This window comes from Gadus morhua, chromosome 21, assembly GCF_902167405.1.
Source record: "Gadus morhua chromosome 21, gadMor3.0, whole genome shotgun sequence".
NCBI lineage: Eukaryota > Metazoa > Chordata > Actinopteri > Gadiformes > Gadidae > Gadus > Gadus morhua.
In genome coordinates this window covers 11,450,276-11,464,184 of record NC_044068.1, presented here as the reverse complement: position 1 = coordinate 11,464,184, position 13,909 = coordinate 11,450,276, and the positions used below count along the sequence as shown (strand labels likewise).

The 13,909-nt window shown below is 52.2% G+C and overlaps 1 protein-coding gene across 3 annotated transcripts in view; it reads left to right on the top strand.

Moving 5' to 3' along the window:
• The window catches only part of arid1b (AT-rich interactive domain 1B), a 38,080-nt gene that overhangs the window by 21,945 nt on the left and 2,226 nt on the right, over positions 1-13,909 (top strand). The window contains exons 8-20 of one of the 3 annotated variants that reach the window (XM_030344951.1): positions 899-1,256; positions 2,550-2,620; positions 2,879-3,003; positions 5,027-5,242; positions 6,022-6,253; positions 7,252-7,381; positions 7,554-7,678; positions 9,487-9,637; positions 9,832-9,948; positions 10,188-10,272; positions 11,014-11,824; positions 12,323-12,453; positions 12,893-13,739. In XM_030344951.1, coding sequence (XP_030200811.1) covers positions 899-1,256; positions 2,550-2,620; positions 2,879-3,003; positions 5,027-5,242; positions 6,022-6,253; positions 7,252-7,381; positions 7,554-7,678; positions 9,487-9,637; positions 9,832-9,948; positions 10,188-10,272; positions 11,014-11,824; positions 12,323-12,453; positions 12,893-13,739 — 3,399 coding nt within the window. Of the gene's footprint in view, positions 1-898; positions 1,257-2,549; positions 2,678-2,878; positions 3,004-5,026; positions 5,243-6,021; positions 6,254-7,251; positions 7,382-7,553; positions 7,679-9,486; positions 9,638-9,831; positions 9,949-10,187; positions 10,273-11,013; positions 11,825-12,322; positions 12,454-12,892; positions 13,740-13,909 lie in introns of all 3 variants that reach the window. The other 2 variants (XM_030344950.1, XM_030344949.1) reach the window with 2 other exon arrangements.

Genomic DNA, 13,909 nt, shown 5'->3' with positions numbered 1-13,909 from the left:
CATCTGCTGCTGACTAGCTCAACAGATGTCCCTCTTGCCACGCATGCCAAGTGTGTTCACATCGTGTTGTTTTTTACAGCAAGGAACCACAGCCTCACACGCCTGTAGTCAAGAGTTCAGCCGGTTCCAATGGAAGGGTTTCACCTCTACGAACCATCTCCGATGAGTTCACAGTAACCTGGTGTTGTTGAGCGTTAACTCTGGTTCCCTGTTTACTCAGGGAACTAAATGATCTAGTTCCCTGTTCATTCGGGGAATTAGAATGAGCAAAATGTTCCAACATGCTATGTTTGGATGGGCTTTGTGCCTTTATAGACAGGAGAGTGACATTCAGTATAGAGCCAGGATTCAGTCAACGCAAGACATATTGCCTACATGCTGGTTTATGTTGAGCATGTACCACGTGGGACCATCCAGATATGCAAATTTGCATTTCACTTTGCCGGAAGGCAGTTTCGTACTCCAGCAAATCGATCTGATTTGCTGGAGTAGGAAAATGTTCAGTCAGTCATTTGTAAGAATACTTAATTGCGTATGCTTGTGACGGTGTTTGTGTGCGTAATTGGGGGCGTGTGGGTTAAAGAATAATGTGTAGTTGTAAATGACGTTGAGTGTGTTAATGCGAGAACATGTGTAAGGGAGAATGAATTAAATGAATGATTGACTGACTGACTGAAGGACTGAAGGACTGACTGACTGACTGACTGACTGACTGACTGACTGACTCCCCAGCCTATCCCCAAAATATTGTATCCTCACCCACGCGCGGGTGAGGATACAACATATTCCTACTCCAGCAAATCAGATCGAGCAGCTGACGAACGCTTTTGCTCTCTTTGCTCTTTCGGCATCCAGTTGTAAGTGACTTATGTCCCCCCCGCCCTCTGTGTGGCCCCAGGTAACTACCCGAGGCCCTCTCACTACGGCGGGGCCCCCACCGCCGGCTACAGCGGCCCCGGCCCGGCTAACAGCATGGGGACCAACGCCGGCAGCCCCATGCACGGCCAGGGGCCCTCCACCCCTTCGGGCCGCAGCCTGGCCCCCGGGGGCCCCGGCGGTCCTGGGGCTCCCGGGGGCCGGCCCTACCCCGGCGCCCCCACCCACATGGCCCCCACGTCCCCTGGCATGCCTCAGCCGGCTGGCCAGGGCGTGGGGCCCCTGGGAACCAAAGGCATCCGCAAGCCGTGCGAGACGGGCCCCCACGCTGTTCCAGGGGCCAACGCTGCCTCGTCGTCCTCGTCCGCCACCCAGTCCAGGTGAGTGTGCAGCCCGGCTGAGGACGGTTGTGGGGCCTTGCAAGGTCCAGCCAAGTGTGCAAGGAATGAAATGTATAGGTGAACCGTTGTTCAAGTTTTAGTTGTTCCGGAGCGTTAACTTTAGCTCCGTGTGCGGTCACTGTTTCCGTCTGTCCGTCCCTCTGTGGTAGTAGTTTGAGTTAGGCGCTATTTTCTTGCTTTGTCTTTTGAGTTATTATCCTTTTGTGGACGTAAAGCCCCATCAACCGCTGTGTGATCTCTCTCCCCCCTCCAGACCCCCCTTCCCCCGCTCCCCACTCTACCCCCATCACCCCTGGCCCCCGGGGTCAGGGCCCGCACTCTCCCCCTCCCCTCGTCGTCCCCACCCCCACCCTCACCTCCACCCTCACTCCCCCCACCACCACCACCACCACCACCACCACCAGCAGCACCAGCAGGGTAGTGGTGTGACCCCAAGTCCCCCCTCCCCCCACCACCCCTCCAATCACCATGGGTAGGTTCAGCACGCTGGTGCCATCGCCCCGCAGAGTAACGAGTAACCGAGGGAGTGCAGAGAGCAACATGTCTGGCTGCACAGACATGGGAGCAGTCTAAACCGATACTGGCCGGGAAACCAAAACCGTTAACACAATGGAGGCCGGATATTAGAGGTTTGAACCTCAAACGTCCACGCTTTGGTTTAAAGTGTCGGCTAAATAGTGAAAGTAGGCTTTGGGGAAAATTGGATAAAACCACTTGGACAAATCGATGAAACCCGGTCTGATTAAATGGAGAGTGGGCGGGGTCTGCAATGCATCTCCCTCGGTTAATGTGTTACCCTGCGGTCATCTAAGGGTGGGACCGATGCATAACCTACTGCTGGAATGAAGCGGTATCTCTCCCTGTATAATCGACTAACTCTACTGCTATCCGTGCAGTATACTCGCTCATCCTCATGAGTGTACTCGCCCGTTCTTCAGCTAACAGGCCTGCCATCTTCTGTCTCTGTTGAAACAAATCACTGGATTTGACATGTGTTCTCGGTCCGCTGAAACGTAACCATAACCGCTTCTTGCCTTCCTCCTCCAATGACACTCTGCTTCTCTCCTCCCTCTCTCTCCCTGGCCGGCTGGCCGTCCGACTGTGGCGCTGAATTGGTCCAAACTGCACGGCTTGTCTAAATACAGATGTGTGTTTGGTGTTAATGGACTAACCCCTCCCTTCCGTCTGTAAGACTGAGAGACGCTACACACTAGCTAGGTAAAGTCCAAAATGTATTAATGCAAAACCCATTTCTTCCTCTTTGGTGTCCAGACAGGGTAGTTTCCCAGGTATGGGGCCGATGGGAGGAATGGGCCCCGCGGGCCCCTACACCCAACAGCCAGGTAACAACTGTGGAAGAGTAACCTCTCAAGGGCCCGCCTACAATGTCCCGCCCACAGGTTAGGACTGTTGTGTCACTTCCTGTTCCTGAGGGAGCTTCTTACTGAGTTAATGAGCCTGGAATTTATTTCTGCTTCTCTTTATTTTCCTTTTTGTTTTAAATAGTTGTACTGTTCAGTTCAAAACTGAAATCCATTTGAAAAACAATCCCCCAATGGCTGCTTTACTGTAACCAATCGGAATACCTTTCTCCCATCCAGGCCCCCTGATGATGTCCCCAGACAGGATGGGCGGTCCCCCGGCAAAACAGAGGGTCGGCCAAGACGGCCCCGACCCTAACACCACTGCCCCCACCACTGCCACCACCGAGCCACCCAAACCAAAGGTAGCTCTCTGCATTAACCAATCAGAACCCTCCAATCAGGATCCCTCCCGAATGGTGAGGATCCCTCGGGGGGATGCACCGGAAGAATGTTTTGACGTTGCAGCAGCCAATGAGACGAGAGTCGACGGGAATTAGAACGGGGAAAACATCAGAGGTGTGCAGCAGACTGCCTTCCCTTTGTGTCGTTTATTCGCTATATTCGACCGGAGATCAAGAGTCAGGGTAGATCTGCAGGCCTAGTTATCTCCCGTATCTATCGTGTCTCAGCGCTAGCTGGCGCCGCGTAGAAGCAGCCTTTGATCTCCGGGTGCTCACCACACCTGCACTGACGGCTCCACCTCTCCCGCTCTCTCTCTCTCTCTCTCTCCCTCTCTCACCGCTTGTACCTTTTTTAGACGGGCTCGGAATAGACGCCCGAAATTACCTCCCCTGGCTCACCGGCGGCAGAGAGGAGCTCTGCGTCGCGCTCCCACCGACGCTCTGCTTATTTTTGTTTCATTTTGTGTTTCTTTGGATCGCTCCACTCGCTTCACGGCCCGTCACTCTCGTTAAAGTTTGGCGTGCGTTCCTCTGAACAGTTTTTCTCTCTCTGTTCCGCTCCCTCCCCTTCTGCCTTTCGAAGAGGAGGAGGTGGTGTAGCTTGTGTGTGTGTGTGTGTGTGTGTGTGTGTGTGTGTGTGTGTGTGTGTGTGTGTGTGTGTGTGTGTGTGTGTGTGTGTGTGTGTGTGTGTGTGTGTGTGTGTGTGTGTGTGTGTGTACGTGCCTGTTTGTGTAATGTGCACGCTTTCTCTACAACTCTTGTTTTTCTCGCTCTGGCTTCTAGAAGATGTCTGTGCGCTAACGACAATGACAGCTAGCAGCGGCGGTAGCGTAGCTTTGTGTGTCTCCTCATACCCCTCGCTGAGCTGACTTGGGTTCGCCGCGTCTCCATAATGGAGGCTCCTAGTTGGTTTGTTTCACGGCAGGGGGGGCTTTTAAAGGCAGGGTCTAGCATCTGGGAGTCCATATGTGGGCTGTGCTAGTTGGAGGAGAAGGGGGAGGCCAGCTAGTGTAGCAGGCTACAGCGACGGCTCGCCTCCATTATACTAGGCTATGGTCTCAATGGCTCCAAACAGTTAGGAAACAGGCATGGAATTATTTAGACTTATTTGAATGTATTCAAATACTGCCAATATACTTAAATTCAACGGACCTCAATTGATGGATTCGATAATAAATATTGGATTCACTAGCAGATATTATCAATGTTGTGAAATACTCACTTATAATCCTTCTGACTCCTGAATTTCGAAAAGATTTAGAACTAAAATATTTTTGTGTATTTATTAGAGCTGTCAAGCGATTAAAATATTTAATCGTGATTATTCGCATTAATGTCATAGTTAACTCTAATTAATCGCGATTAATCACAAATTATTTTTCTATGCTAAATATCCCTTGATTTTTTTGTCCCATAATTCTTCTCATTTTAATTCTCTTATCAACATGGTGAAGTGCATCGGCTTGCCTTGTGCAAATGATTTTTAATGATAACAACATTGGCATATACACTGATCAAAACAGGACGATACAAAAAAAGAGCCTATAGTGCAATTAAACGACTGCTTTGAACAAATGTCATTTGAACATAGCAGTCAGGCTACTGCTTCTTTGTTTTGAGCCAAAGAAAAAAAAAAAAATAATAATATATATATATTTTTTTTTATAAAATAATTGCGTTAATCGCGCGATAAAAAAATTAACGCCGTTAAATTTGGTTTGCGTTAACGCCGTTAATAACGCGTTTAACTCTAGTAACTAGAGTTTAACTCTAGACAGCTCTAGTATTTATACTAAACATTTTAACATTTTAATTGTACTCATCAAACACTTACCTGGTCGTTATCGGACCCCTCTGGCTACCCCTCCCACCACATAGCATCCCCGTTGTCACGCCAACCTCCACCCCCACAACACGTGTGTTCCTACGAGCCTCGCCTCGCCTCTGTTCTTACCGTCCGTCCGTCCTCTCTCTCTCTCGCCAGAAGCCGGGGGGAGCCGTGGCCTGCGGGACGGGGGACAAGGCGGCGCGTCTGTACGAGCTGGGCGGGGAGCCGGAGCGCGGGCCCTGGGTGGACCGCTACCTGGCCTTCATGGAGGAGCGCGGGACCCCCGTGCCCGGCCTGCCCACCGTGGGCAGGAAGCCCCTGGACCTCTACCGCCTCTACATGTGCGTGAGGGAGATCGGCGGGATGGCCATGGTGAGCGGCGGGTGCATGATGGGAGAGCGGGGGAGAGAAACGCAAGAGAAGGGATCCGGTTTTGTTTGGCAGATATTCCTGGGAATGGTTGTTTTGGTGAGCTGCTGGTCTGTCGCCCCTGGAAACCGGTCTGCCCGAGGAGACCATTGTTAAACCTGTTCTGAGGAGATGCCCGGTGAAACTGTCGATAAGATGAGATGACTGATTGCAGCCTAGTTTTTAAAACTGGTTAACAAAGCACTGGTTAAACCTAGTTTAACAAATCCTAGTTGTGGTCACGGACCAGGTAGACCAGGTGGTGTGAACCAGAATTATAACCAACGTGATGCACCGTTCTGGAGCCTTCCCACGCATGGCCATGGCTTTTGTATTCTGACTTCTGCCGTAACGATGCTGTGGATGCGTGCCGTTCACGCACACATGTGCAGAACAAGCGACTGAACGGTGCGCAGGGCAGTGATTATGCGTTGATTTATAGCTGGCAAGCGGCAACTGATGATGTCAATTCCCGCTTGACGACTATAAATCAGGCTTTTGGGTCTCACACGAGCCAGGCATCTGTGTTTGAGTGAGGAAACGACGCAAAGAAAAACTTAAAATGGTTCATCTCAGATGGGGGTAGATAGATTTTCTTTTTTTAAGATGACCCCCTACCACTTTATTATAAGAAGCTTAGAGTCAAAAGGCAAAGACAAATGTACTTATTGTGTGTCGCTCTTGGTAAAAGTGTCTGCTAAGAGCCCTAAATGAGAAGGTAAAGAACAGCCTTTGGTCCTCAGGTGAATAAGAACAAGAAGTGGCGGGAGCTGACGAACTTCCTGAGCGTGGGCACGTCCAGCAGCGCCGCCAGCTCCCTGAAGAAGCACTACATCCACTTCCTGTTCACCTACGAGTGCCAGGCCGAGCGGGGAGAGGAGCCCCCCGCCCTAGGGGTCCTGCCCTCGGGGCCGGGCCCCGGGAACCCCAAGATGGCCTCCCCCCAGCAGGCCAGGGTCCTGCCCCCCTCCCCCGGTGAGACACACCGTCTGTCTGTCTGTCTGTCTGTCTGTCTGTCTGTCTGTCTGTCTGTCTTCAACACTCCAGCTATGGGTCGGTCTGTCTGTCTGTCTGTCTGTCGTCAACACTCCAGATATGGTTCTGTTGGTCTGTCTGACTTCAGCCCTCCAGCTAAAGGTCTGTGTGTCTGTCTGTGTGTCTGTCTGTCTGTCTGCCTGTAGCCAGCCTGGTCTGTGTCTGTCCGTCCCTGTCTTTAGCCATCAAGCTAGGGGTCTGTTTATCTGTCTCTGTTGGTCCTCAGGCATCAAGCAATCTATCTTTAATGTCACAACAATAAAAGTCATCATAACCTTATGAAATATGTGGGATGCCATGAAATAAATCCTGAAACAATACAATCTTTTGAACACAATAATTTACAACACTTGACACTCCAAGAGGCTGTTTGTTTGGGCAGTATATTGTAGAGGGAGTGAACAGAGTATCAGTCAGCCCAGATTAGCACACACACACACACACACGCACGTTCACATGCACATACACACATAGTTTGTAAACAGCAGTGACCTGAGTCTGACCTACTTTCCCACGGTTTACAGACCAGTGATAGTCTCGCTCTCGCTCTCTCTCTCTCTCTCTCTGTGTGTGACACAGCATTCCTCACGCACACGCTTTCTCTGTAAACCTGAGCGACACACCATAGGAGCCAAATAAGAGCTTAAAGAAATCAAATTTAAAATTGCTTTTGGATTTGCATTTATCGTCCAAGTTGGAAGTCACAGTTAGGGCGATAACAACCCTGTTACCTGCTGATTTCATGAGAACTTCTGAATAGAACAAACCAGAGTAGCAGAGAAAGGATAAAATGGAAGAATAACAAATTGCATTTTCTTACCAAATAACATGAATAATCAAATCATATTGTATGACTAAAATGCCCAGTTCATACTATCAAACGCAAACATACAATATAATAATATAGTACCAAATAAAACTCATTTGTCTTGCTCCAGCTCCCATGGGTGCACTGCAGAGGCCGGGCACCCCCCATTCCAGTGGGAGGCCAGAGACCCCCGGGGAGCCCAAGCGTCCCACCCCCGCCTCCACCCCCCACCGACCCCTGACCCCCCAGCCGGGAAGCAGGTACACCCTCAAACTGATGTTAATGATAACATCGTGAACCACTCCGACTAACGTTGAACCAAGTTAATGACATGTGATTGTTGCCATGTTAAAATAATGAATAATATTATAATAACTATTTGTATGTATATAACTTATGTGTAAATAACTTGACTACATCTTCCCACTCTAGCGACCCATCGGTGTTCCACGGAAAACCAGGTCCAGGTCCCAGTGGCGCCCCCTGCCAGCCGGGGCCGGGAGTGCAGGGAGACGGGCTGACCATGAGGATGCACTACGATGGACCCCCGCGCAAGGGTGAGACCACCAGAACGGGCTCCTCCCACCGATCAGCTGTGGTCAGCTCTGATCGTTTCTTTTAAAGGAGAACCATACTCAAACACCAGGGGCCCTATTTTTACGGTCTGAAGCGCAAGTGGGCGGCCAAACGCAAGAAGCTTTGTGGGCGGTTCTATGGCGATGTTGCTATTTTACCGGCGGATAAATTACTCTTGCGCCCGACGCAAATCTAAAAAGGGTTGCCCTGAAGTAGCCTTATTACCCGTAGGTGTGGTTTTGGCGTAACGTGCAATAAACCAATGAGAGTGCCATCTCCCATCCCCTTTAAGAGCCGTGAGCGCATTTGAATCTGACGGGTTGATATTTTGACAGCGCGTCTGCAGACTCTGATGAGACAGATGGATGACCACATGAATTTCAAACTTCAAATGGCTCAGTTTATGGCCAAATAATATGGCCTAATTCACACATGGAATAGCGTTTTCTTCCACAACTTCAAAAATAGAGTCCTAAATAAATTTTGGCAAAGAAAACTTAACACACGATACCATAACACATATGATATGCGGTAACTGTGGTTCTATTTAATGATATGCGCAATACATTAACAAACAATGTTTCTTACCAGTATTATATGCATAATCGTTATCGACTTGTGTTCTAATATGCATGTGTCCCCCCGTTAATATACATTGCCTTGCACTTATGCGTTGCGTGTTTAGTTTGCGTGTGTTTAAACAGATGGATGCACACACGCGCGCCCGCATTCATTAATTATTTTACACATACACACAGGCGCGCCCACATTCATTCATTCTTTTTAAAAGTTATGGGCTTGTACACGATGTCTGTGTTAAGAAAATATGTGTTTGCTGTACGTGTTAGCAGATGCATTCATTCACCTTTCATTTCCAGACTCATGGTCCAATACATACACATACCAATACAAACAACAGCACATACACAAACAACAACAGGACAATTAACAATTAATTTAAAAATATGTTTTCAGGAAGAGGTTCTGTGCGAGAGGTTCACGACCACATGGATGACTGGTGTCGCACAGTACTAAGACCAGGGTTTGACAGCAGCATAATGATGAGGTTACATGAACCATTCGATCTGCAAATACATTTTTGCATTAGGTTTCTCAACAGTGCATGGAATGTGTTGACTGCTACCCTACTAAATTTTTCACTTCCATTGATTTAAAAGTACAACTTATTAACACTGTATCAGCTGTTATTTCCCAAATAAATTACCAAGAATGTGTGTCTAGGTAGATGAGAGAAGTGTAGGTGCGAGGTGCACAAGCAACATTATGCATGCGCCCTTAAAAAAGCATCTGAACACTGAACACGGAATTGTTTTCTGAAACTGCAATATAGCACCAGGGAACGTTTGCGCCAGAAAACGCCTCCTCCTTTCGCCGAACAGCCCCTCAGGGCGCAAGATCATTCCCTAATTTACAGACGCGTGGCGGAAGAGGGAAAAGAACGCTCTGCGCCAGTTGCAAACTAGCAACGACACGCGTCGGTGTAGAAAGACAATTGCGCTGGAGGCAAGATAGGGCCCCAGGTGTCTTTGGTTTGCATTAGAGAACTCAAACACACGCTATTGCATGCGTAGCCTCTGATTGGCTGATATAGTTCCCTTGTCACCTGCTGATCAAGCCTTGATGCGACACACCTGTCCTCCACACCTGCTAATTTACCCTTAATATAAGGGCTGTTAAAGCCCAGCCCCGGATTGAACCAAACCTGAAACCATATCTCTGTATCCAGATGATACGGGTCATTTTTAACAAGTGTTTTATTTGTGAGCAGGTCCTGGTCCCGGCGAGGTCTACGGCCCGGGTCAGATGCCAAGTGGGGCCATGCAGGACATGTACCCCCGGGGGCCCCCATCCGGACCCCAGCCAGGGATGGGGGGCGGCCCCAGGTCTCAGTACCCCTACGGACCGGGCTACGACCGCAGGTAACCCTCACTCACTCACTCACTCACTCACTCACTCACTCACTCACTCACTCACTCACTCACTCACTCACTCACTCACTCACTCACTCACTCACTCACAGGCAGACACTCACTCATTGTATGGGTTCTCCATGTACAGTAGTTAAATCAGTCCTGTTCCATCTGTCCTGTTCTACCTGTCCCTCCTCCTCCAGACCGGACCACGTGCTGGGTCCTGAGGGCAGCCTGGCGCCCCCTGCTGGACAGAACAGCATGGCTCCGTCGGGGAGCGACCCGGGCCTGTACCCCGGGAACAGATACCCAGCCCAGAGGTAGGACCCCACTCAGCCCTGTTCAGAAACACCAGGCAGCCTTAAACCCTTCTTAAATTGGTCTAAATCTGGCAAAAGTCATTCAAAATTATACAAAAAGGAAATTATACAGCGTTGAATTGCTTACTCTCAAAATATGTGGTCTTTTTGAATGAACCATAATAATGAATAAAGTGTGTTTCTCACCCATTGATTATGATGATTCATGGTGCTGTTTGCCTTAACTTCTCCCCCTCCAGGCACGGTCCGGACAGCTACGGCCAGCAGCAGTTCCCTCCCAGCATGCCTTTCACCGCTCACCAGCCCAACATGTACCCCCAGCAGGTCAGTGTCTTGGCCACCAGAGGGCGCTACCACTCCCCACCCCCCTCCATTACTTCTTCTGCTACTGCATGTATTCCCCTTCCTAGCTGGCTGTAGCTACTAACACTAAGGTCACAGTGACCATATATGGGCAGGGCATGTCCTTGCGGGTGTTGTTCCCCCTTTCCAGTCGGTGGTAGCGGTTGACATGTCTCCCCGTGCCTTATTGTTGTTGTCTGGCAGAAGGGAATGATGAGAACGGCAGGGGGGCAGTGAAGGACACAGAGGTCGGAGGGTCCGCTAAGGTTAAAGGGGGTTCAATTCACCCCAACAGTCTGTTTCTCCGCCCTCTTTCTCTCATCGTGTGGATTTGATTACTTAAAGCGTTGTTGACGTGTGACTCAGATGTTCCCCTGCACTGAAATGTATTTTTTAAGTCACCATGAGTAGGTGTTTACCATGTATCAGGAGGTTCCATTCTCTGTTGGGCGGCTTCCTCGTCTGTTGATAGATAAAACTAACCCTGGTCAGCGGACTCGCTCGAGTTTGAATCATAGACGGAAGCACGGTCCATGTTCGTAGTCCTCATTATCTTCACGTTTCGCCGTCCTCCGCTTCCCGCATTAACAGACCGGAATGTAGCTCGGGTCGAGTCGGTCCGACCAACGGATTGATTCCCAGACCAGTAGTCGTAGCGACGGAGGTTATGGGAGGGACTGTACAGCGTGTCTCATGGCTGTTTGGTGTGTTTGGCGTTTCCAGGGTTACAAGAGGCCCGGGGAGGGGCTATACCCGCCCGCCAAGCGCCACGAGGGGGACCCCTACCCTGCGCAGTACAGCGGACCCCCGCCCGAGGTTTACGGCCCCTACGCCGGGGGAGGGGGGTACATGGGTCCCGACAGACGTCCCGTCCCGGGACAGTACCCGTACCCCTACCCCCGCGACCGCATCCCTCTCGGGGTCGCCCAGGGGCCCCCGAAGCCACCCATGATGGGTGGGGGCCCACTGGCCCCCGGGGACTCTGGGGACCCGGCCCAGGGCCACATGTGGCCCCACAGGACAGACGTGGCCTACCCCTACCCCGGCCGCCCGGGGCAGGGGCCCCAGTACCCCGGTCGCCCCGCCCAGGGCCACGCTTACCCGGGAATGGGCAGAGGGGACGACCCCGAGGGTAGGGGCCCTCAGGAGAGCCAGTGGGCCCCGGGGCCCCCGGGACACCGGCAGCCTCCCTTCCCTCCCCACGTCTCCCCCTCCTTGTCTCCCTCCATGGGGCCCCTGTCCTCCTCCCGCCACCCCCCCTCCCCCTTCCCCGCCGGAGCCGCCATGGCCAACCACATCGCCCGGGCCCCCAGCCCCTCCTTCCCTCGGCCGACGGGAGGCTCCCCGTCGCCGGGCCCCGTGGGCCCCCACATGGCGGTCCTGAAGAAGGGGACCCCCGGGCCGGGCCCCTACCCCGGGGGTCCCGGTCAGACCCTGCCTCTGGTCCAGCGGGAGCTCAGCTTCCCCCCCGGCGCGGTGGAGGCCACGCAGCCCCGGCTCCAGGCCCGCCGCCGGCTCACCCCCAAGGACACAGGTTCGAACCCCGGCCTGACCACGACCCAGGACGCATCGCCCCGTTAGTCAGGACAGTGAAACATAGCCGCTGTAAAAGCTTTTGACAGATGGTCCCTACAGCGCCAACTGTTTGCTGAGATATACTTTCAACGTTTATTAAAATACCGTGCAGGATTAGTAGTAATTATCTTCAGAGAAATACCACGATACAACTATTATCAACAGAAATCTCCGAAACGAGAATTGATTTCCAACTGATTCGTCAGGTATGTGGGCGTCTGCTGAAGGTCTGAGTCTGTATAAATAGCCCCGCATCCTGCTCCAAACATTTGTCTTTTTGTGGTTAGATTCCGTTCCAACAACCTTTTTAGAAAAATAGCCATAAAAGATAACCTGAAGAGGACAGAGTTAAATTCAGCCTTTTCCGCCCGTGCAGTAATGAGTCAGCTTCCTTCGTACTGTTCCATCCACACGGTGATATCCAGTCCCGCTCACGCTCTCCCCCCCCCCCCCCCAGGATACCCGGAGGCGTGGCGCGTGATGATGGCCCTGAAGTCAGGCCTGTTGGCCGAGGGCACGTGGGCCCTGGACACGCTGAACGTGCTGCTGTACGACGACAGCACGGTGGGCTCCTTCAGCCTCAGCCAGGTACCCCCCCCCCCCTCACCACCACCACCACCACAATCACAACCTTTACGATTTTATTCAGTACAATTGTTTTTTTTTCTGTAATGTGTAGCCTTCCTTTTTTTATCTTGGTTAACAAAGGGAAAAGACACTCAGCAAGACATAAGTTATGTTGTGCTTTCAATTGTGTATTAATTTCAATGGCCATTCTGCCCCTCTATGTATCATTTTCCTACTTGGTATTTTCTCTCATTGGGATCACTTCAGATCCCGTTCCCAAAGCAACCCCACCCAGAGGACACCGTCGCACTCCTCTGTCCGCTCGTATCTCCGTCTTGTAGTCCATTTATTCACCTCGCTCCATCTCTCCGTTCACCCAGCGAGCTTCTCCATCTTTCTCCACCTCCACCTCTCTGACCTCTGACCTCCACCTCTCTGACCTCTGACCTCTTCTCCTCAGCTGCCTGGCTTCCTGGAGCTGGTGGTGGAGCTCTACCGCCGCTGCCTCATCCAGATCTTCGGGATCCTGGAGGAGTACGAGCTGGGCTCCCAGGGGCCCCAGCCCAGCCTGCTTGAGCCCCCGGGGGCCAACCCCCCGGCAGAGGAAACGCCACCGGCGCCTCCCACAACGACCACAACAACAACAACAACAACCAAAACAGTCTTAAGCCCTCATCTCTCTGACGGCCAATCACAGCAGGGGGAGCAGAGGCTGCCTCGGCCGTCAGCAGAGAGGGAGGAAGAGGAAGAAGAGGAGGAGGAGGAGGAGGAGGAGGAGGTGGTGCTGATAACAGCCGAGGAGCCAATCATTCGTGCTGTGAAGCAGGAAAAAGAGGAGGAGCAGGAGGTCGGCATGGAGACGGAACCGCCGGTCTCCATGATTCGGGCGAAGGAAGGAGTCAAGGAGGAGAATGAGGGCGCGCGAGGAGGGGAAGAGGAGCCCTCGGAACCCGCCGCTCCTCCTCCTCCTCCTCCTCTGAAGCAGGCCAGCAGGTACGACCTGCTGCCCCTCCTGCTGGAGGAGGCGGGGGAGGGGGCGGAGGCGGTGGAGGCGCGCTGGGCCCGGCTGGACCAGGACTGCAGCTTCACCAGCGGCCTGCTGCACTGGCAGGCGGGCGGGGGGGACTCCACCCGGCACATCCTGACCCACATGGAGCCCCCGGGCAGCGGGCAAGACCGCCACGCCGCCCCCCCGGACGAGGAGGAGAGCCAGGAGGAGGAGGAGGAAGAGATGAGTGAAGAGGAGGAAGAGCATGGGGGGAAGAGGCCGACGGATGTTGCCAATGAGCTGCTTGATGCCCGTTCTGGTGAGTCTGAGAGGGTCTGTCTCCCTCTGCTGGTAACGGCAGGAACAACACTTTGAGGAACGCTGGTGGCACGTTGGCTAGCACTGGACTGCAAGAAGGACCTGGGTTCGAACCCCCCTTGGGACTATTCTTTTGCTATCTTTTATCTTTTTACCTGACCAGGCCGCATT